The sequence below is a fragment of the Setaria italica genome, chromosome IX (assembly GCF_000263155.2).
Source record: "Setaria italica strain Yugu1 chromosome IX, Setaria_italica_v2.0, whole genome shotgun sequence".
In the NCBI taxonomy this organism is placed as follows: Eukaryota; Viridiplantae; Streptophyta; class Magnoliopsida; order Poales; family Poaceae; genus Setaria; species Setaria italica.
The window spans coordinates 14,373,137-14,390,320 of NC_028458.1; the positions used below are offsets into that span (position 1 = coordinate 14,373,137).

The 17,184-nt window shown below is 47.8% G+C and overlaps 4 protein-coding genes across 5 annotated transcripts in view; 2 read left to right on the top strand and 2 right to left on the bottom strand.

The window, feature by feature from the left end:
- Window positions 1-2,963, top strand: part of LOC101757677 (DEAD-box ATP-dependent RNA helicase 12) — a gene marked incomplete in the record, with an annotated part of 4,392 nt that extends 1,429 nt beyond the window's left edge. The window contains 7 exon segments of the mRNA XM_012843146.2: window positions 598-836; window positions 1,273-1,524; window positions 1,611-1,791; window positions 1,982-2,070; window positions 2,161-2,234; window positions 2,348-2,514; window positions 2,599-2,963. Coding sequence (XP_012698600.1) covers window positions 598-836; window positions 1,273-1,524; window positions 1,611-1,791; window positions 1,982-2,070; window positions 2,161-2,234; window positions 2,348-2,426 — 914 coding nt within the window.
- Window positions 2,964-3,495: 532 nt separating this feature from the next.
- Window positions 3,496-6,551, top strand: LOC101758501 (tetraspanin-10). Of its 2 annotated transcripts, XM_004982625.3 has the most exons (11): window positions 3,497-3,944; window positions 4,519-4,631; window positions 4,727-4,781; window positions 4,901-4,956; window positions 5,176-5,223; window positions 5,315-5,363; window positions 5,479-5,562; window positions 5,668-5,735; window positions 5,843-5,968; window positions 6,053-6,128; window positions 6,283-6,551. In XM_004982625.3, the coding sequence occupies exons 1-11, from the start codon at window positions 3,894-3,896 to the stop codon at window positions 6,355-6,357; spliced, it is 801 nt and encodes a 266-aa protein (XP_004982682.1). In that variant the 5' UTR covers window positions 3,497-3,893; the 3' UTR covers window positions 6,358-6,551. The 2 variants fall into 2 exon arrangements, with proteins under 2 accessions (XP_004982681.1, XP_004982682.1); XM_004982624.4 differs by having other exon boundaries at window positions 3,496-4,631.
- LOC101758088 (NAD-dependent malic enzyme 59 kDa isoform, mitochondrial) lies at window positions 6,539-11,980 on the bottom strand. The gene is made up of 19 exons (XM_004982623.4): window positions 11,539-11,980; window positions 11,318-11,414; window positions 11,102-11,220; window positions 10,822-10,989; window positions 10,350-10,478; window positions 10,113-10,173; window positions 9,855-9,958; window positions 9,692-9,775; window positions 9,484-9,590; window positions 9,293-9,398; window positions 9,073-9,186; window positions 8,889-8,954; window positions 8,032-8,104; window positions 7,829-7,915; window positions 7,688-7,742; window positions 7,540-7,611; window positions 7,296-7,358; window positions 7,053-7,167; window positions 6,539-6,965 (listed from the first exon to the last, which is right to left on the bottom strand). Exons 1-19 carry the CDS (start codon window positions 11,686-11,688, stop codon window positions 6,894-6,896), a joined length of 1,842 nt encoding a protein of 613 aa, XP_004982680.1. The 5' UTR covers window positions 11,689-11,980; the 3' UTR covers window positions 6,539-6,893.
- A 2,202-nt stretch (window positions 11,981-14,182) lies between these two features.
- Window positions 14,183-16,268, bottom strand: LOC101759181 (benzyl alcohol O-benzoyltransferase). Its single transcript, XM_004982626.4, has 2 exons — window positions 15,634-16,268; window positions 14,183-15,529 (listed from the first exon to the last, which is right to left on the bottom strand). The coding sequence occupies exons 1-2, from the start codon at window positions 16,069-16,071 to the stop codon at window positions 14,576-14,578; spliced, it is 1,392 nt and encodes a 463-aa protein (XP_004982683.1). The 5' UTR covers window positions 16,072-16,268; the 3' UTR covers window positions 14,183-14,575.
- Between the last annotated feature and the right edge of the window lie 916 nt (window positions 16,269-17,184).

The following is a 17,184-nucleotide window of genomic DNA, read 5'->3' on the forward strand; positions in this document are numbered from 1 at the left end:
GGTGAATTCATGTGCTCAAATTTAGAAAGAACCATAATTAGGGTAACATTTTTTATTGCTGGTACCGATGTAGGCAATTTAATTGGCTAAAAAGACAGTCCAAATTACTGTTCTCCAATTCCACCATGTATCCATTCTGCTCTGTTAATGTTACATGGCCACTGAATTATTGCTATATTTATTACTGTTGGTGACGTCGATGGATCCAAATGTAGTGAAAGCACGACTCTTGTAAGAAATCGTTTCGTTTGTCTTAAATTTTAGTCTGCTTTTTGTATTTACATGGAGATAGTCACAGAAAGATAACTGTTGCTGCTGATAATACATATGAAATAAGCAAAGCATTTGTGTTCTAGCATTATATGGCTGATTGACAAGACTGAAATAGTAAATAATGCAACAGCATTCTGTTTTCTTTGTTGATCATTGGCACCTTCTCAGAAACATTTGTTGTGTTTTTTTTTGAAATGCCAGTTTTACATCCACCTTGTAATGTTCATTGTGCGTTCCTTGTTGTTTGTCTCTTATTTTTGTGAACTTTGCACATTATTATATATAAAAGTAAACTTTTTCTGGTTTTGTGGGTCTTCTCTTCAGTTGTTATACTGGTACCAACAAGGGAACTGGCTCTGCAGACTTCACAAGTCTGTAAAGAGCTTGGGAAGTACCTGAACATTCAAGTTATGGTCAGCACTGGAGGAACCAGCTTGAAGGATGACATCATGCGTTTGTACCAGCCTGTTCATTTACTCGTTGGTACTCCTGGCCGAATACTGGATCTTACCAGAAAGGGCATTTGTGTGCTAAAAGATTGTTCGATGCTCGTCATGGATGAGGTATAATGAGGAACAAAGCAAGTACCACCTTTTCTTGTGCTGTATCTGTATATGTTGCAATCGTATCTTAGGTACTGGAAGTGTGTTCTATTGACAAAGTTGCTTCGCCCCATTTGATTACATTAATCATCTCACTGTAATATATTGAAATTGTAGAACCTTGCTGAAAGAAAAGAAAATGCTATTAGCTTTCATTTCTATTTTCATCAACTTTACTGTGACATTGGCCACCCTTTTGGTTATGTGCCTGATACTAATCATTGATAATCTGCACATATTAATACACTGCTAAAAAACATCCTGGAACCCTGATCTTAGAGCATTTTTGGCCTTCATATTTCTACAATTTGCTGATTTGCAGCTGCAGGGTGCATTTTACCTGTAAATAAATGTGTGCATGGCAAGTTGAACAAAAACATTATTATTTAACATGCAGGCTGACAAGCTATTAGCTCCAGAGTTCCAGCCTTCTGTAGAGGCGCTTATTCATTTCCTTCCACCTAGTCGGCAACTGTTGATGTTTTCGGCAACATTTCCTGTAACTGTCAAGGAATTCAAAGAGAAATATCTGCCTAAACCTTACGTTATTAATCTTATGGATGAACTGACCTTGAAAGGAATCACTCAATACTATGCTTTTGTTGAAGAAAGGCAGAAAGTCCATTGCCTGAATACGCTTTTCTCTAAGGTACAGCAAACATTAACTCTTTGTTCTAGTTTCATCCATATTTAAGTATAAACTGACACGCTATCCTGTTTTTGTGTTCTGGCCAGCTTCAAATTAATCAATCCATTATATTCTGCAACTCTGTTAATAGAGTTGAGCTACTGGCTAAGAAAATAACTGAACTTGGTTATTCATGCTTCTACATTCATGCTAAGATGTTGCAAGACCACAGAAACCGAGTGTTTCATGATTTTCGCAATGGTGCTTGCAGAAACCTTGTGTGTACAGGTCTGTACCGATTCCCATGTCAAATATTTTCTGATATTTTAGGAAAGATTATAATTTTTTTTGTTGGATTGGAAAATCTTGTTTGACTCGCATTTTCCTATCTTATTGGTCGTTCACTATGTAATTACTTTCAGCACATGTAGACATGCCATTTATGTTGTATATCTTATTGTGTCTCTCTTTACTGCAGATCTGTTTACCAGAGGCATTGACATCCAAGCTGTTAATGTGGTCATTAATTTTGACTTCCCCAAGACCTCCGAGACATACTTGCACAGGGTACTTTGTTATCTCGTCTTTTTGTAGAAGCTCTATGTGTTTTATAACTTTGTTGAACTTAGAAGTTCCTCAATGTATGCATTTTTCTAGGTTGGTCGTTCTGGTCGATACGGGCACCTTGGTTTGGCAGTGAACTTGATCACTTATGAGGACCGTTTCAACTTGTAAGTTTGCACTGCAAAAGTGCATACATCATTTTGATGTCTCTGAGTAAATGTAAGCAGTACCTCTCTTGTATTGAGATTCCTGATCCTTTCCTTTTCTCTGTGTTTTGCAGGTATAGGATTGAGCAAGAACTCGGAACAGAAATTAAGACAATACCTCCACAGATCGACTTGGCTGTATATTGCCAATGATCAACGCGTCAGTTTCAGAAGCATCAACGCATTCATTTTTCATGAGAAACTTATCAGGCAAATACAGATGTACATAGCAACCCATCAAGTGAGTTCTCCAACTAAGGTGTCACTCGTTGCAAAGCTCCTTGTATTGTCTCAGATAACACCGAATTCTCTCTCGTACTTGTAGGGCTCGTTTTGGTGCCTTGATGTTTCCAAGCTTACTTCAATCAGTAGAGGAAGGGTTTCTTGTCGGCACTGATACTATTCAGTTTAACTGAGGACATGCACACTGGGCTTGCTTGGAAGCCCGGAACTTTGATCAGTCTAAACATTTCTTACCTCATAGATCCTCTTGACGTTTTCATTCTACTTGTTTACTAGTCTAAGTTTCGGTTGCTAGTTATCACCTTGATTCATCACCTGTTTCCATTTTCTTCTGTAATGACACATGGATGTTTTTTTTTCTTAGCCTGCATATTTTGCGTTGATTTTGGTTTTTCATGGTCTATATGGTTGAGACTTCAAAGCATCCGTGTACCTTCTTTTCGAGAATACCCGTGTCTTTGTAGTAGGATCCAAACAATCGACTCTGGATATCAAAAGCTCTGCGATGTTAACGAACTGCCCAATGATCGTCAAGAATTTGCACACGAAAGCGTCGGAAAATTGTTCACGACTTACTGCGTTTTCAGGAGAAACCGCCGAGTCCTTTGCTAGGCTCACGTCAAACAGATTTCCAATTATACAGTGTATTCAGAACTCAACTCATTCGATGCTGTCAATTTTACGGAAAACAAATACCGGAGATTGCTGACGTGTTTTTTATGCTTTTCGGGATCCTTGTTGGCCGTGGGCCGTGGCAACGTGACTACGCGAGGCAACAAGCAGTTTTCCCGTCGCCAAAGGCGAAACGGCGGAAGCATTCGTTGATTCGTGAACCGATCGTGCTCGTGAATCGTGCTGACTCAGGCACCGCAGCGCACGGAGAAACACACGGCGCGACCGCGCCTACCACGTTCAAACCCGACCCCAAACGGACTTTTCCCTCGGCCCCAACCCCACCACCCCGGCCGGACCATCGGCCAGGCCACACACCCCATATGCTCTCACCGCTGCCAGCCTCTGCGCTCCGCAGCCGCCGCCGGCCACCCCGCGCCGATTCCCTCTCCCACCGACACCTCGGCCCCACAATCGTAGGGCCCATGTGCCATCGTCTCCGCTCCCTGTGCCCACCGCGACGGCGCGAGCAGGTGCCCAGCCCAGCCCGCTGCTGCTGCTGCTCATCTGCGCCCGTGCCTGGCTTAGCTGCGACCGTTGTCTTTAAGCTCGCACGCGAACCGAACCCCGATACACTCTGCGCCAAGCCACTGCCACTGCCTCCGCCGCCGCCGCCAGCGTCCGTCTCCACCGGTGCCCTCGTCCCCGGCCGCCGCCTCGCCAGATCCCGTCCAGTGACCCGGCTGGTTGCGGAGCGAGGGGAGGATGGGCAGCACCAGCGGGTTCGTCATCAGGTGGATCAACTTCTTCACCATGGTCAGTCGGTCGGCTCGGCCCAGCTCACTCCTTTACCTCCCTTGCTCCCCCGCCTTCCTTCCTCGAATCAGAGGAGGCCTTTTGCCTCGCTTTGCTTTGCTCTTGCTTCGGGCTGATTCTCAATTTCTGTTGTGGCCCTTCTGCTCGATTATTTTTTCGAACATTTAGCAGCCTGATTATTTTATTTCTTCACTGCTCCGAGTGATGAACTGGCGCCGCTGGCAGGGCTTCAGAATTCATTCCTGGCTCAGTTGTGGTTTTATGATTCAGCGCTTCATTTCACCTACGAATTGTGGGTTTTAGCTTCACGACCGTGGCTGATTGCTCAAGTGCACTTTCCCCACCATTTCGCTTTACCTTTTCTCTGATTTCTTTTCCTTTCTAAACATGCACTTTCTTTGAAATTTTGTGTTCGTCATTTCGTCGTCCTCCATCTGGTGGCTGTGCCCCGTGCATTTCCTGTGTTAAGCTGCACTGCTTCCCAATTTGTCCCACATTGATTGATAGTTCATGTTAACATATGAACATAGGGACAGGTATTGCTTACGAATCTTGCATTGTTATTCTTGGACAGATACTGGCACTACTGGTGGTGGGTTTCGGGTTCTGGATGAGCACCCACAACGATGAGTGTAGGCGATCCTTGACCATCCCTGTCATAGCCCTTGGAGGAGTGATCTTTCTCATGTGCGCATCTAATCGCATCCATCCCCATCCCCTGGCATTACCTAGCTGAATGTGCTCCCCATTGTAACCTGGCTCACTGGCAATTTGTGCGGCAGATCACTCGTTGGATTCCTTGGTGCTTGGAAGAACATTTCTTGCTTGCTTTGGACAGTATCCTTCCTTTCCCGTGAATTGGATAAGTAAAGTCACAGTCACATGACTGCGTGTCTTGGTTCCATGTTTTTGGCTACTTTTGGATTTATCTGTTACCTTGACATGTGGCCTTCTAGTACCTAATCATGCTGTTCGTAGTCTTGGTGGCAATCATGGTCTTCACGGTACTTGCGTAAGTTCCTTCGATTCATTTGTGATTGAACAGCCTTTATTTAGCTGGTGACTTGGTGGCAATGATGGCACACTTTTGCTTGTTGCTGGTGTGCACATTTATTATGGTGATGGTATTGTTAGAATTGTACTGCACCGCCTAGGTGTTAATTACCAATTGACCAAATGAAAGAAACAGCCGTGTTATTGCTTAACAGTGTCTTTGTCTTTACTGCTGCAGGTTTATCATAACAAATACAGGAACTGGCCATGTTGTTCCTGGGGCTAGGTATGTGACTTAAAGTGATTCACAGAATGATCCACAGAAATCCGGTTTGCTTTAGCCACCTAAATTGAGGCATTTCTCATGTTCTATGCAGGTATAAAGAGTACCGTCTTCAGGATTACAGCTCCTGGTTTGTCAAACAGGCATGTACTCTTTCTTTGTTGGAAAAATTATGTTTCCTGCTATGCAGGTACATCTAAATATTCTTCTGCGCTGGCATGTAACACTCTTGATTTATTTTTTCTTTCCACACTCCAGCTCAATGACACTGAGAAATGGACTCACCTGAGAAGTTGCCTTGTGAAGTCAGATGACTGCAATAACCTGTCAAAAAGATACAAGGTCACTCTTTGACTCGTCCTCCATCTGATTTACCATGTCGTAGTTGCTCCATTTGCTACGATTAATGTTACGGTGGTCTTAATAGCACAACCCAACTTCATGCAGACTCTGAAACAATACAAGCTTGCAGAACTTACTCCCATGGAGTCCGGTTGCTGCTGCCCACCAGCCGAGTATGCAACAATGCAACTGAACCTTTTGCGTTGTATTGAAAGTTTGAAACTTTTGAACCTGCAACTGCTCACTATAATCTTAAACATGGTCATCATCTGATTTGCAGGTGTGGGTACCCAGCTCTGAACGCGTCCTATTTCGATCTGAGCTATCATCCGGTGAGCACCAACATCGACTGCAAGCTGTACAAGAATGCACGCTCCGTCAAGTGCTACGACTGTGATTCTTGCAAGTAAGCTGCTTGTCACCTCACCCTTTGGCTTAAATCATCAACTCCATTTTTGATGCAATGCTTACACCAAACATCTGGTTCTAGAGCTGGGGTTGCGCAGTACATGAAGACCGAGTGGCGCGTGGTTGCCATCTTCAACGTGATATTGTTCGTCATCCTGGTAAGCGTTGAGTTGAACACGATAACTGATAGCACAGCTAGTTTCAGACTAGCACATACTCCCTCTTCACAAAATGAAACTTTTCACCTTTGTTGTGCTTATCTGCTCCCTTTTGATTTTATCTTTTACTTGTGTTATTGTGGCTACTGGCTAGTCGTTCGTGTACTTCGTCGGCTGCTGCGCGCGGCGGAACGCTGGAGGTAGCGATGCAAAAGGTCGTGGAAGGTGACAAAAACACTTTGAGGTGAAGCACTTGGCCATCCGATGTGGAAGCGGGAATCAGCTTTAGCACCCCTGTAAATTGTTCCATCAAATTCCTTTGATGAAAGATACCTGGGCCTTTCTGTTGTGTGGTGATTATTCTCTCTTGCGAATGGGTTGTGAACATCTTGGAGGTAAAAAGAATGGAATGACATTTCCTCATGACAATTTTGAGGAGACAGAGCTAGAGAAGCTCCGGTGTCTGATACTTATTACATTTATCATGATAAGTACGCTTACTGTGGCAGTATGAAGCTCGATGGATCTCAAAATTGAACATTCTTTTGGTGAAGTAATCATGTCTAAGCAAATGAATGGCGCGATACAAAGCCATTATACGTATAACGTGGGCATTAAATCTCCGCCGAGATGCTTTCTAGCTGAGTAACTAAATTAAAAATGGTTAATAACGAGTGGCCAAAACAAATGCCTAAATCTGATACATTCCTTCCAATGGAATGTCAGGAACATCTGCTTCAGTGCAGCCCGTGAGAGTTTTCAGATTTATTTGTCGCTCACAAGCGGGCTGTAAATAGGGTACCACATTTTCCGAGCCACATAATCCACCGTTTCCAACTGTCAACAACACGATAAACTTAGTTCAGACACTGCCATAGGCTTGAACTATAGGAATGTGACATGAATTTCTGTGTAGTATGGTACCTCTGACATGCTCCCAAGCTCCCTAGGACCCACATCGCAGCACCCCTCAGCCAGGTCTTCAGCGACAGCAGCACGGACGACTGCTGCGCCGACCTGTGCAGTGATGTGCCTGATACTGCAGTGTTTGGTGGATGTCAGTCAACCATTAGTCAAAATGGATAAGGAGTTCATATTACAATTAGTAGTAAGAAATGATTGGATGGATGTGTCCGGTAACAGCATGCAGTAGCTGATGAAGCTAACCTGGAGACTGAAGGGAAGAGGATTCCTTTTCGAATTTCATTGTCTGTGATGTATGATGCCAGGCTGCATTGCAAAAATAAGCAGATGCTTATCTAAGTTATATTCCACAAGAAAAACAAGATGCTTCAAATCAGATTAGGCGTTTGTGGAACCAGTGTACTTGATATCTTATGCCAAGCAAAGCAAAATGCAGGGGCACCTAATCTGGTGTGCCAACCATATAGTTTTATCAAGCAAGACTAACCACTCAGCTGCTGCTTGAAGCATGCCATCTGAAATATGCCGAGCACCTGAAAGGAGAGCTCCTAAACCAATCCTGAATATGACCAAATTTCCATCAGTAAAACTCAAAAACCAAATACTTGTCTAGGAGAGGTGAGAATTTATCGTACCCAGGAAACAGATACATGTTGTTTGCTTGATTAGCATAACCTGTCTTACCATTTCCTATCAAATCAAAATTTCAGCATCAGTGATCATCTACTAGAAATTATTGCTATAAAACAACGCAAAAGAGAGTAGGCAGGAATTACCTAAAGAAACATTACTGAAAGGGCTTCCACTAGCAAATATCGCATTCTCTCCAACATGCTTGAATACATCATCAGGAGTACATTCAGCTGTAATGTAACAAGAAAGGACCAAAATTAGCACTTCACCTTCGGGTTCCTTTAAAAAAGAAAAGCATTTCATCCTTGAGTTTCCTCAAACCATCTGTGGGTGGCTGAGCACAAACCTTTAGTAGTTGGGTTGGACATTGCAAAAACTGCAGGGCGAGGAGAATCAGATTCTTTCATAGCCTTGAGAACCTGATGACAAATGGAGTATTCAATTGTAAAAATATGAATGCTTGGAGTACAATTTGGCATTTCCCAATATGGTCTTATACATAAAGACAAGGAGTGGAGCTTTGATGCTCAACATTCATCAGTAATTACAGTTGAGCAATTTAACTAGGAATGTGCTGAATGGTGAAATTTCATAAGAAAAAAATCTAGTATTTCACTTGAGTGGTGAACTGGTGATGGTGCCCAAAACTTTGATCAAGAAACATTATTAAACAATGGTAGAATAGATTAGGCAAGTAAATAGCTCACAACAGCTAAACCACAATTTCTGTTCTGCTGCTGTGGAATTGTCAACAAAGTTCAGATATATTGGCCAAAATGACTCATAGTCCCTTCACTAGTTAGGCCTGACAACTCTGTCTATATGAGAAAGGTACATACTTGAAACTGTCGTTGTCCATGAGATCATTCATGAATCATATTCAATCAGTCTAAAATGGGAATCTTCAAAACTATAAGATTGACTGGATCTTTTTTTAGCATATGTTCACCCATAAGGCGGTAACTTATGCAGTCATTCACTGGCATCATAAGAATGCATGTTAATGGTACTGGGAATATTTTCTAGATTCATAAAACATCTAAGATCACAGTCCTTAACCAAACTTAAATGGATAATCTAGTGCTAATAACAAGCACCTAGACTGAGGACTGCTAAATCAGGACTGGTAAGATTGGAGAAAAGGCATTCCTTAACTTGTTGTGGAAACCTGAAAGAAGTAGGTCGTCGGATACTTATGCTTACCTCCTCATTAAATATGCCCCCGACTCCAGATAGTCCTAAAAGCACATGAGGTTTAACTTTCTTGACCTGACGATCAGTATCAAACTGAATTAGTCCAAGCACACAAGCATTGGAAATAATCTAATATAACATTTTCTAAGCTCCAGCAGCTGAAAATGTAACTGTAAGAATCAAATTATCATACCACTTCAACAAGACTAGCTCCCTCATGGAGATCTGGGACCTCATCTGGACCATAGCCTCTGGCAAAACGTGCTACAGCAGGATCCAGACCCTTTCTAGCTTTCGTAATAAGGCCCTACAAGGTACAACACAACAGGAGCGCATAAGTAAACAGCCTTTAAATTTCACATATAATGGACCCTGATAAAAAAACAGAAAAAATATTTGCTTGCCTAACTTACATCTTTGTCCAGAACCCAGAATTGATTATGTCCTTCCCCAGTTCTATGGATCCCAGGCATCCTCAACATTGCCTGTTTAGCCATGCTTAGCACACCTATCCCAGCACTGGATTCTAAGGAGGAATTAGAATGGACGAACCACACTTTTGACAACATACCATATAAAATAAACTGGAGAGATTCTACAATACCTTCCAGCTCCCACAACGACTATCTTTTGATTTGTAAAATCCTGCAGAGGCCGGCCTTGTGCTCTAACAGCACCAAGTAGGCCAGCTAGGGCAACTCCAGCTGTCCCCTATTTTAGATAGGATGAGCCCATCAAACAATAAGATATAAATTTGAACGAACACAATCTTACCAAATAAATCACATATAACAAATTGGGAATCAAAGTACCTGTACGTCATCATTGAACATGCAAAATCTGTTCCGATACCTCTGAAGAGTCTCAAAGGCCCATTTCATTTGGAAGTCTTCGAACTGTGATTTTATCACTTCAGAAAAGGAGCAACATTGAACTAGCAAGTAGAGGATGACCTTAAACTTAAAGAGCACATACCTGCACAACTGCTTTAGGCCAACGTGCATGGACAGCCTCCATGAATTCATCTACAACAGCCAAGTATTCTTCTCCTTCCAACCGAGGTTGCCTTAGTCCTAAATCTAAGTAAATACCATTGAATAAGGTATGCGACAACGGATTTAGTTACTAACAAATACATCTGTTCTAAGCAATTAAGGTTTCCATTTAATCAAAGAAAAAATCGTGTCCTTACGAAAAATGTTTCAGAAATTAGGTTTAGTGTATCTTACGTACATAGCTTGTCCTCCAGAAGCTTTTCATTATTTGTCCCCACATCAAGCATTATTGGAAGAACCTGCAAGTATTGGTGTATTTCCAGAGAGCAGGAAAATAAGAAAAAAGGTGTGGCATAACGAGCAAGCTATTGAAGGGTTTTCTAGTTCGCCTGTTCTATAAAGTAAATGTAAAAGCAATATATCTGTAGTTGATGCATGTTCATTCCAGAAAGACAGGTAGTAGGATGTTTCGTACCTTTTGTGGGTTAATACCGGCAGCTGCAACATAAACATCAAGTTTACCAATAGGTATGCCTATCCCCTGAACACCAAGGTCACCTAAGCCTAGAATGCGACTCCCATCAGTCACAACTATCATGTCAACCTGAAAAAGTGTCAACCAATTGCATGAAGGCAGGTCATACAGGCATAAATGGAAGAAGTAATGCTGAATATTGTTTATATGATCTCTAAACAGAAAGGTGTTAAGCAATCGAGAGTTTATCATGAAAATAACAATATGTTTGAATGCAAATTACTGTACGATTACTTCTAAGCATTGGCTCATGGCATATTGAAAGATCTAGGAAACCACTAGCATCAATCAAATGTTATGATTCGGTTTCATGTCTTTTAATTGAATCGATACTCAAATAAACTCAACTTTCATTGCCACACTAGAAGCAATACTTAAAAAAAGTGCATTTAGACAGCAATTTCAATTATACCTTCTCTGCTGGCCAGTTGTAAATCATCGACATCATCTCCCCCTTATCCTTTGCACTAAAATACATCCCACGGGGTCGTCTGAACAGACCACTGTAATTCTCACAGACCAAGCCGACTGTGGGGGTGTATATTATCGGTGCAAAATCCTTGATATTGTCGATTAGCACCTGGCAAAAACAGAGCATATTATCACCGTACAAGCACTCCAAATTCAGGGCGATCACCATTGCATCAGTTTTTTTTTTATCCAAACACGATACCGCAACGCTGAGAGCTCACCCTGTAGTACAATGTCTCGTTCCGGTCGTGCAGCCTGTTGAGGATCCTCCACTTGGCCAGCGCGACGATGGAGTCCGGCTCGCCCCGCGTGTTGTTCTCCAGCGACCGGTACGAGTTTACTGCAACAAAAAAGCAAGCGCGCAAGCACGCATTCGCATCAGCAACGGCGACGGATTCCGACGCGAGCGGCCAAACGGCGGGAGGGGGGCGACTCACTGAATCGCTCGTACTGCTGCTCGAAGGACATGACGCGCGGCGGGAGCAGGCCGCGGAGGCCGAGGCGGTCGCGCTCCGTCATGGGGAACGCCGTGTCCTGCGCCCAAACGGAACGGAAGCCCCCGGTAAGCTGAAACCGCATCACAGACCGCCGCGCGCGCGCGCAATCGCGAGATCGGGGGGCGGGGAACGCCCGCGTGCGGTTGCCGCGTGCTGCCTACCTTGTTGTACCATGGGTCGTGGAGGATGTCGTTGCCGCGCTTGTGCACGATGCAGGGCCCCGGGACGGCGGCGCCGGCGCCCGCCTGGGGCGCGGACGACGACAGGAGCCGCCGGATCTGCGCCGACCGCCGCGCCGCCGAACGCCACATCGCCGCGCGAGAGATTTCAGCCGACACGCCGCTCGGCCGGGGGTACGGACGCAATCAATGCTCGGCAGCCGCGGCCGGAGACGGTGGAGGAATTTTGAAGGGGGCGCGTCGCCGTGCGTGCGGGCACCCGCGGTGAGGGCAGGACAGGAGAGGAGGCCCCGATCGCGGCGGGGCGGGATGGGTGGGTCCGTGGGTGGTGGAGGCCTGGAGCCTGGTGGGTGATGCGATGCGGGGCGCGCCGCGAGAGCACGGTCGCGGTCGCGGCTCGTGGAGACGCGCAGGGAAGAGGGGGAGGTGAGCGGTGGGCGCGGAGGAGCGGACGCGGGCCGGGGCGCGGCTCTACTAGTGTAGGCGTTGTCGGAGGGGGGCCAACCGCGGCGACGAGTTCCGCAGCGCGAGCAAGAGCATGTAACTGGATTCGAAGCCATAAAGCACAGGATTTGCTTGGCGCACCCAGAGTACACACCTCTTGGGAATTTGCACGTCGGGACGTCATACACTTGGTGCAGGACATATAGGTCATCGTTAAGATTGTCAAACCATTACTTTTACATGTAAGCAACACCCAGCTGAGTTGTTATTAGATTGCCAGATTCAGATGCCTAAGCTGAACTGTGTGTTTGACAGGTCGTACCTCGGCCCCACACGCGCTGAAGAATCTGCCTCAGGAGGAGCTGAATACCACTGCAATTCAGCCCCGACCTTAGGTGAAAACAATCGTCTAACTTTTTGCTCTGTTCGCTTCAACTTATCAGCCACCGAATAGTATTTTTTTCTCACAATAAATCAGTCGTTTCATCTTTTCAGCCGGCTTATAAGTCCAGCCGAACAGAGCCTTTAACTTTTTAAAAAAACACAAAAGGCGTGGCAAGGTGCAGCCATGCACCAGACGATCAATCCTTCAACCTACACGGGCAAGGTCGGTGCAGGGAGCAACCCAGCAGTCCGTATTGATTTTCCAATGGATGGAAGATGTTATTCGTGGCATCTTAAGCATCGGTACTTGGCTAGTACAAATGACGAAATGGATATGGTATTTATCGCCGCAAAGCAGCAGCATTGTTCGTCACGTTTCGTTGACGCAGGAAAGCTAGACGTGTCCCCGTGGCCACCGCCGCCGCGGAGAATCGGAGCTGGATGGCCGGGACGCCCCGGGCCGTGCGGCGGCAGGTGCACGCACTCGATGATCGTGCACCAAATTAAAAGAACCAGATGCCCTGGCCTTACTCGAAATGGCTCCGGCACGTAGGCTTAGGTGAAGCACCTCTACCGGGGGCCGTTCGTGCAGGTGGCCAGCTCCAGCAGCTCGACCAAGATTCCAAGAACCCGACCAGATCTGGGCTAGCGGTGTGCGTTCCGCCATGCTTTTCTCTGCCGAGCTTTCCGGCTCATATTCGGTTCCATCCGGAAAGCAGATGATGCCGACCTCGGAACGGAATAATTATTGACGGCTGCGTCGGTCTGGGCCGCGAATCGGCGTCGTGGGCTCTGGGCTGCTACTTTCTTTTAGGTTCTTTTTGCTGCTGGCAGGCGGAAATCCTATCCATGTTCTGAAAGGTAGGAAGGCAACGAACTTGCCAGTGTTTGAGATTCCTATAAAGAACGAGGTCCGTTGGATCGCTACTATCCAAATTCTAGCCTTACCTGCTTCCTCCCTCCCTTGCCTACGCCGCTGCCGCGTGCCGCCGCTGGCTGCTGAAGAAGAAGGCTGAAAAAAAAATGCTAGATCAACTTTTTCTTGAAAAATGTTGGTGCAAATTTTTTTCGAAAAATGATGATTCAACTTTTTCTAAAGAAACGTTGGGCTCAACTTTTTTCAATAAATGTTAGTTCAACTTTTTCGAAAAAAATGTTGGTTCAATTTTTTTCCAAGAAATATTGGTTCAACTTTTTTTAAAAAGTTAACAATATTTTTTATCCAACATTTTTTCAATTAAATAGTTTTTTTGGCTGTGCTGCAGCATGCTATAATGGGCTGAGGTGGGCTGCCCCTATCCATCTTTAGAGCCCCCGCTGGCCGGCCTAGTTGTTGATACACCCCGTTTCGCACACAGCCGGGCCTCCTAGTCGATATACCAAAATGGCAGCCCGGCCCACAAAACTGGCGCCCTCCTTTTCCCTCACAGGTACTCAATGTGCGTCCTCTCTCAACAAAAAAAAAAAAAACGGTACTCAATGTACGTGCGAAGTACAGCATGATTAGCATCAGCGCTCAATATGTACACTCGTACTCTATCTGAAAGTATACTGATAGCATTTTTTCAAAAAAAAAATATGAAAGCATACGGTTACGCAGAGTACCTATTCTCAAAAAAGTACAAAGCCATTCGTTCGAAGTACTCCTCCATCCCAAATTGCAAGTCATTCCAAGAATCTTGGAGCGTGCATCTCAAGTTTGACCAACATTATAGAGAAAATTATAAAGACTTATGATATCAAATAGGTATACTACGAAAATATAATTGATGAAGAATCTAATGGTACTTAGATGACATCATAAATGTTATTATATTATCGTATAAATTTGGTCAAACTTGAGACACTTTGACTCTCCAAAATTCTTGAAATAACTTACAATTTAGGATGGATGAGTACATAAGATGGATACGATTACAAATCTGCATGCTACATACAACATCATACGACCCCAGTGCCGCCCTGCAGTACTACAGTGCTGAAATGCGCGCGCTTCAGCCGGCGATCCCTTCCCTGTGTGTGTTGCAGGACGACACATACTGTATATCTTGCACGTACAGATCAAACGCAAACCCCACGCACATTTGCACACATCAATTTCGTTCACCCACCACTAACCCACGCGCGCCACACGATAACGTATATCACGAGGCGAAAACGACGGCCGCTGATTCGGCAAGCTCACTCACAGTCACAGCGCGGACCTGATGACGGGGAACGACGACGCGTCCTCCTGCGGCTGCTCCGCGGGCGGGCTCAGCAGCTTGCCGAGCTCCCGCACGAACGTCTCCATGGCGGGGCCGGGCAGGCACATGGGCACGACGATGCCGTCCTCGCCCTTGGCGTTCTTGAACGGGATGAGGAAGCTCGCCACTCCGGGGATGGCGCCGACTCCTCCCTTCGCGGGTCCGCCGTACACCGGCTTCCCCCACCCGAAGTCCAGGTCGCCGAACCCGGCCTTGGTCACGTCCGACGCCAGGTACGCGCGCACCACCGTGAAGTGCGGCCTCCCGCGCAGCACCATCAGGTCCGCCACCGACCGCATGTACTCGGCGCCCACCTCCCCCTTGGCCCGCTTCACGAGCTCCACGGCGTGCCCCAGCGGCCGCGCGGCGAGGTCCCCCGCCGTCGCCACGGCCACCGGGAACGCGAACGCGTTGCCGTAGTAGCCCTCCGGGATGGCGGCGCCGCCGCCGGACTTGCCGCCGCGGGCGTTCACGATGCAGATCATCCGCATCTCCTCGTCGGCGTCCGGGGCCAGCGCCACGGTGCGGCACCTCCACAGGAGGCCCGTGAGAAGGTCGAACGTGGAGGCACGCGACCGGAGGTGCGGCGGCAGGTGCGCGCGCACGGCGGCGACCTCCCGCCGGCCGAAGAAGAAGGAGCGGTGCACCATGTCGTCGAGAGGGATGATGGTGCCCTTGGTGTCCGGCACCACGTCGTACTCGCGGTGCGCGAACGCCGGCCGCGGCGGGTCGCGCGCCTCCAGCAGCTCGCGCCCCCACACCGGCCGCACCGACGGCGCCGCCGCGCCGCGGGCCAGCTCCGCCACCGCGCCGAGGAACTGCACCAGGCCCTGCGCGTCCGCCATCGTGTGGTGCAGGCGCACCCCCAGGATGAATCCCCCGCACGCCAGCCGCGTCACCTGAACACGTCACGCCACGCATAAGCTTATTTCCCCCCATGCACGTAATAAACACGTGTGCGGCACAGACAACACGTCACAAAGTGCCCAAGAAACTAACGTACCTGGAAGAGGAGGAGCGGCGAGCCGAGGACCTCGGACGAGCCGGGGACGTCGAAGATGAGCTCGTCGAGGCACGGGAACGGCGGCTGCAGCGCGTCCCCGAAGTGGTCGAGCCGGACGTCGGCGTCGGCCTCGATGAACAGCACGCCCTCGCCGGTGCAGTCCACGGCGAGCTTGCGCCCCTCGAGCTCCCTGAGCCGGCCGGCGAACGGGTAGTAGTGCACGAGCGCCCTGGCGATGGCGCCCCGGATCACCGGCGCCGGGTCCCGCGCCCCCATCAGCGCGCTCCGGCGGTGGAACTGGATGACGGGGATGTGGAACCGCAGCCCGTCCTGGTCGTCGATGTCCGACAGCCGCTTCAGCTCCCGCGGCGTCGGCGACGCCGGAGACACCAGCTCCGCCGGCTTCCTCCGCACCGTGAACTTGAGCGACTCCGCCATTTGTTCCCTTGCTGCTCTCTGGTTATTGCACAGCGACTCGCTTGGCTCAGTGAGCTCTGGTGAGGAGGCGGAGGTGGCGAGCTGCTGCTGCTGGACTGGTGGTCCTCTGGATGCGTTTGGTACTTTGGTGTGCCGACAGGAGCGGCACTGGGGGGCGCTTATATGCACGCTCGGCTCTCGTGCAGGTACACTGGTACAGCGAGAGTGTTGTCAGAGACTTCGCAGTACACCTCGAGGTTTTGCAGTGGAAATGAGGGAGCAGTTGCTAAACAAGTTACAGGTTACATTACACGACGCCCGCGTCAGGTCAGGTCAAGTCAACATGAAAAGCGACCTCGCTTTCCGCGGGAAGGCGCCTCATAAACTACTCGTCACTTGGTTTGGCAATTTTCGCGAAAGATGCCACGGATTCGTCCGGTCTTGGTTGGTAGTTCGAATGTTATGTGCGATCCCAGTGTGGACGCGCCGGACCGAGACCGAACATGCGGGGAGAGGACGTGCGTTTGGACTGGCGCCGAGGGCCAGCGCTGGTGTCCCCCTCATGCTAGTGTCCGTCGCGTCGGATTGGCGCAGCCGGGGATCGAGTTGCCTTTGGCTCTCCGCAACATCTGCTAGCTGCTGGTGCTGAGCAGTGAGCACTGGAGTGGCGGGTCCATGCAGCGCTAGCCGCTAGCTACACCACCAGCGTGAGCCTGCTGCTGCCGCCCAAAGCAGATGCACGGATCAAAAGGGGACGAAAGGGACGCTGTTTCCCGGCATCATTGCAGACGAGGCTCCACCTCCTCCTAACATGGGAAGGAGCTGGAGGAGCTAATTTTTTTTATCCGACTTCTCCATATAAAATAGCTCCGATTCCTCTAATGCTCCAGGGGTGGAGCTGTTTTTTATCAAACTGTTTGGTAGGGTTTCAGCTGGAGGCCAACCAAATTGGGCCCATAGTAGTACTGTACCATGTGTACCACGCTACGCTGTGTTGCTGTGTCTGTGGTGTGACCTGCCGGCGTAGCTTTCCTTCGTGTGGACGAAAGAAGGCGCGTGCGCAGTGTGCGCCGATCGTGTGGCGACCGTTCCTCCGAGCGTCGTTCTTTTCAGAAAGAAAGAAAGAAATTACCG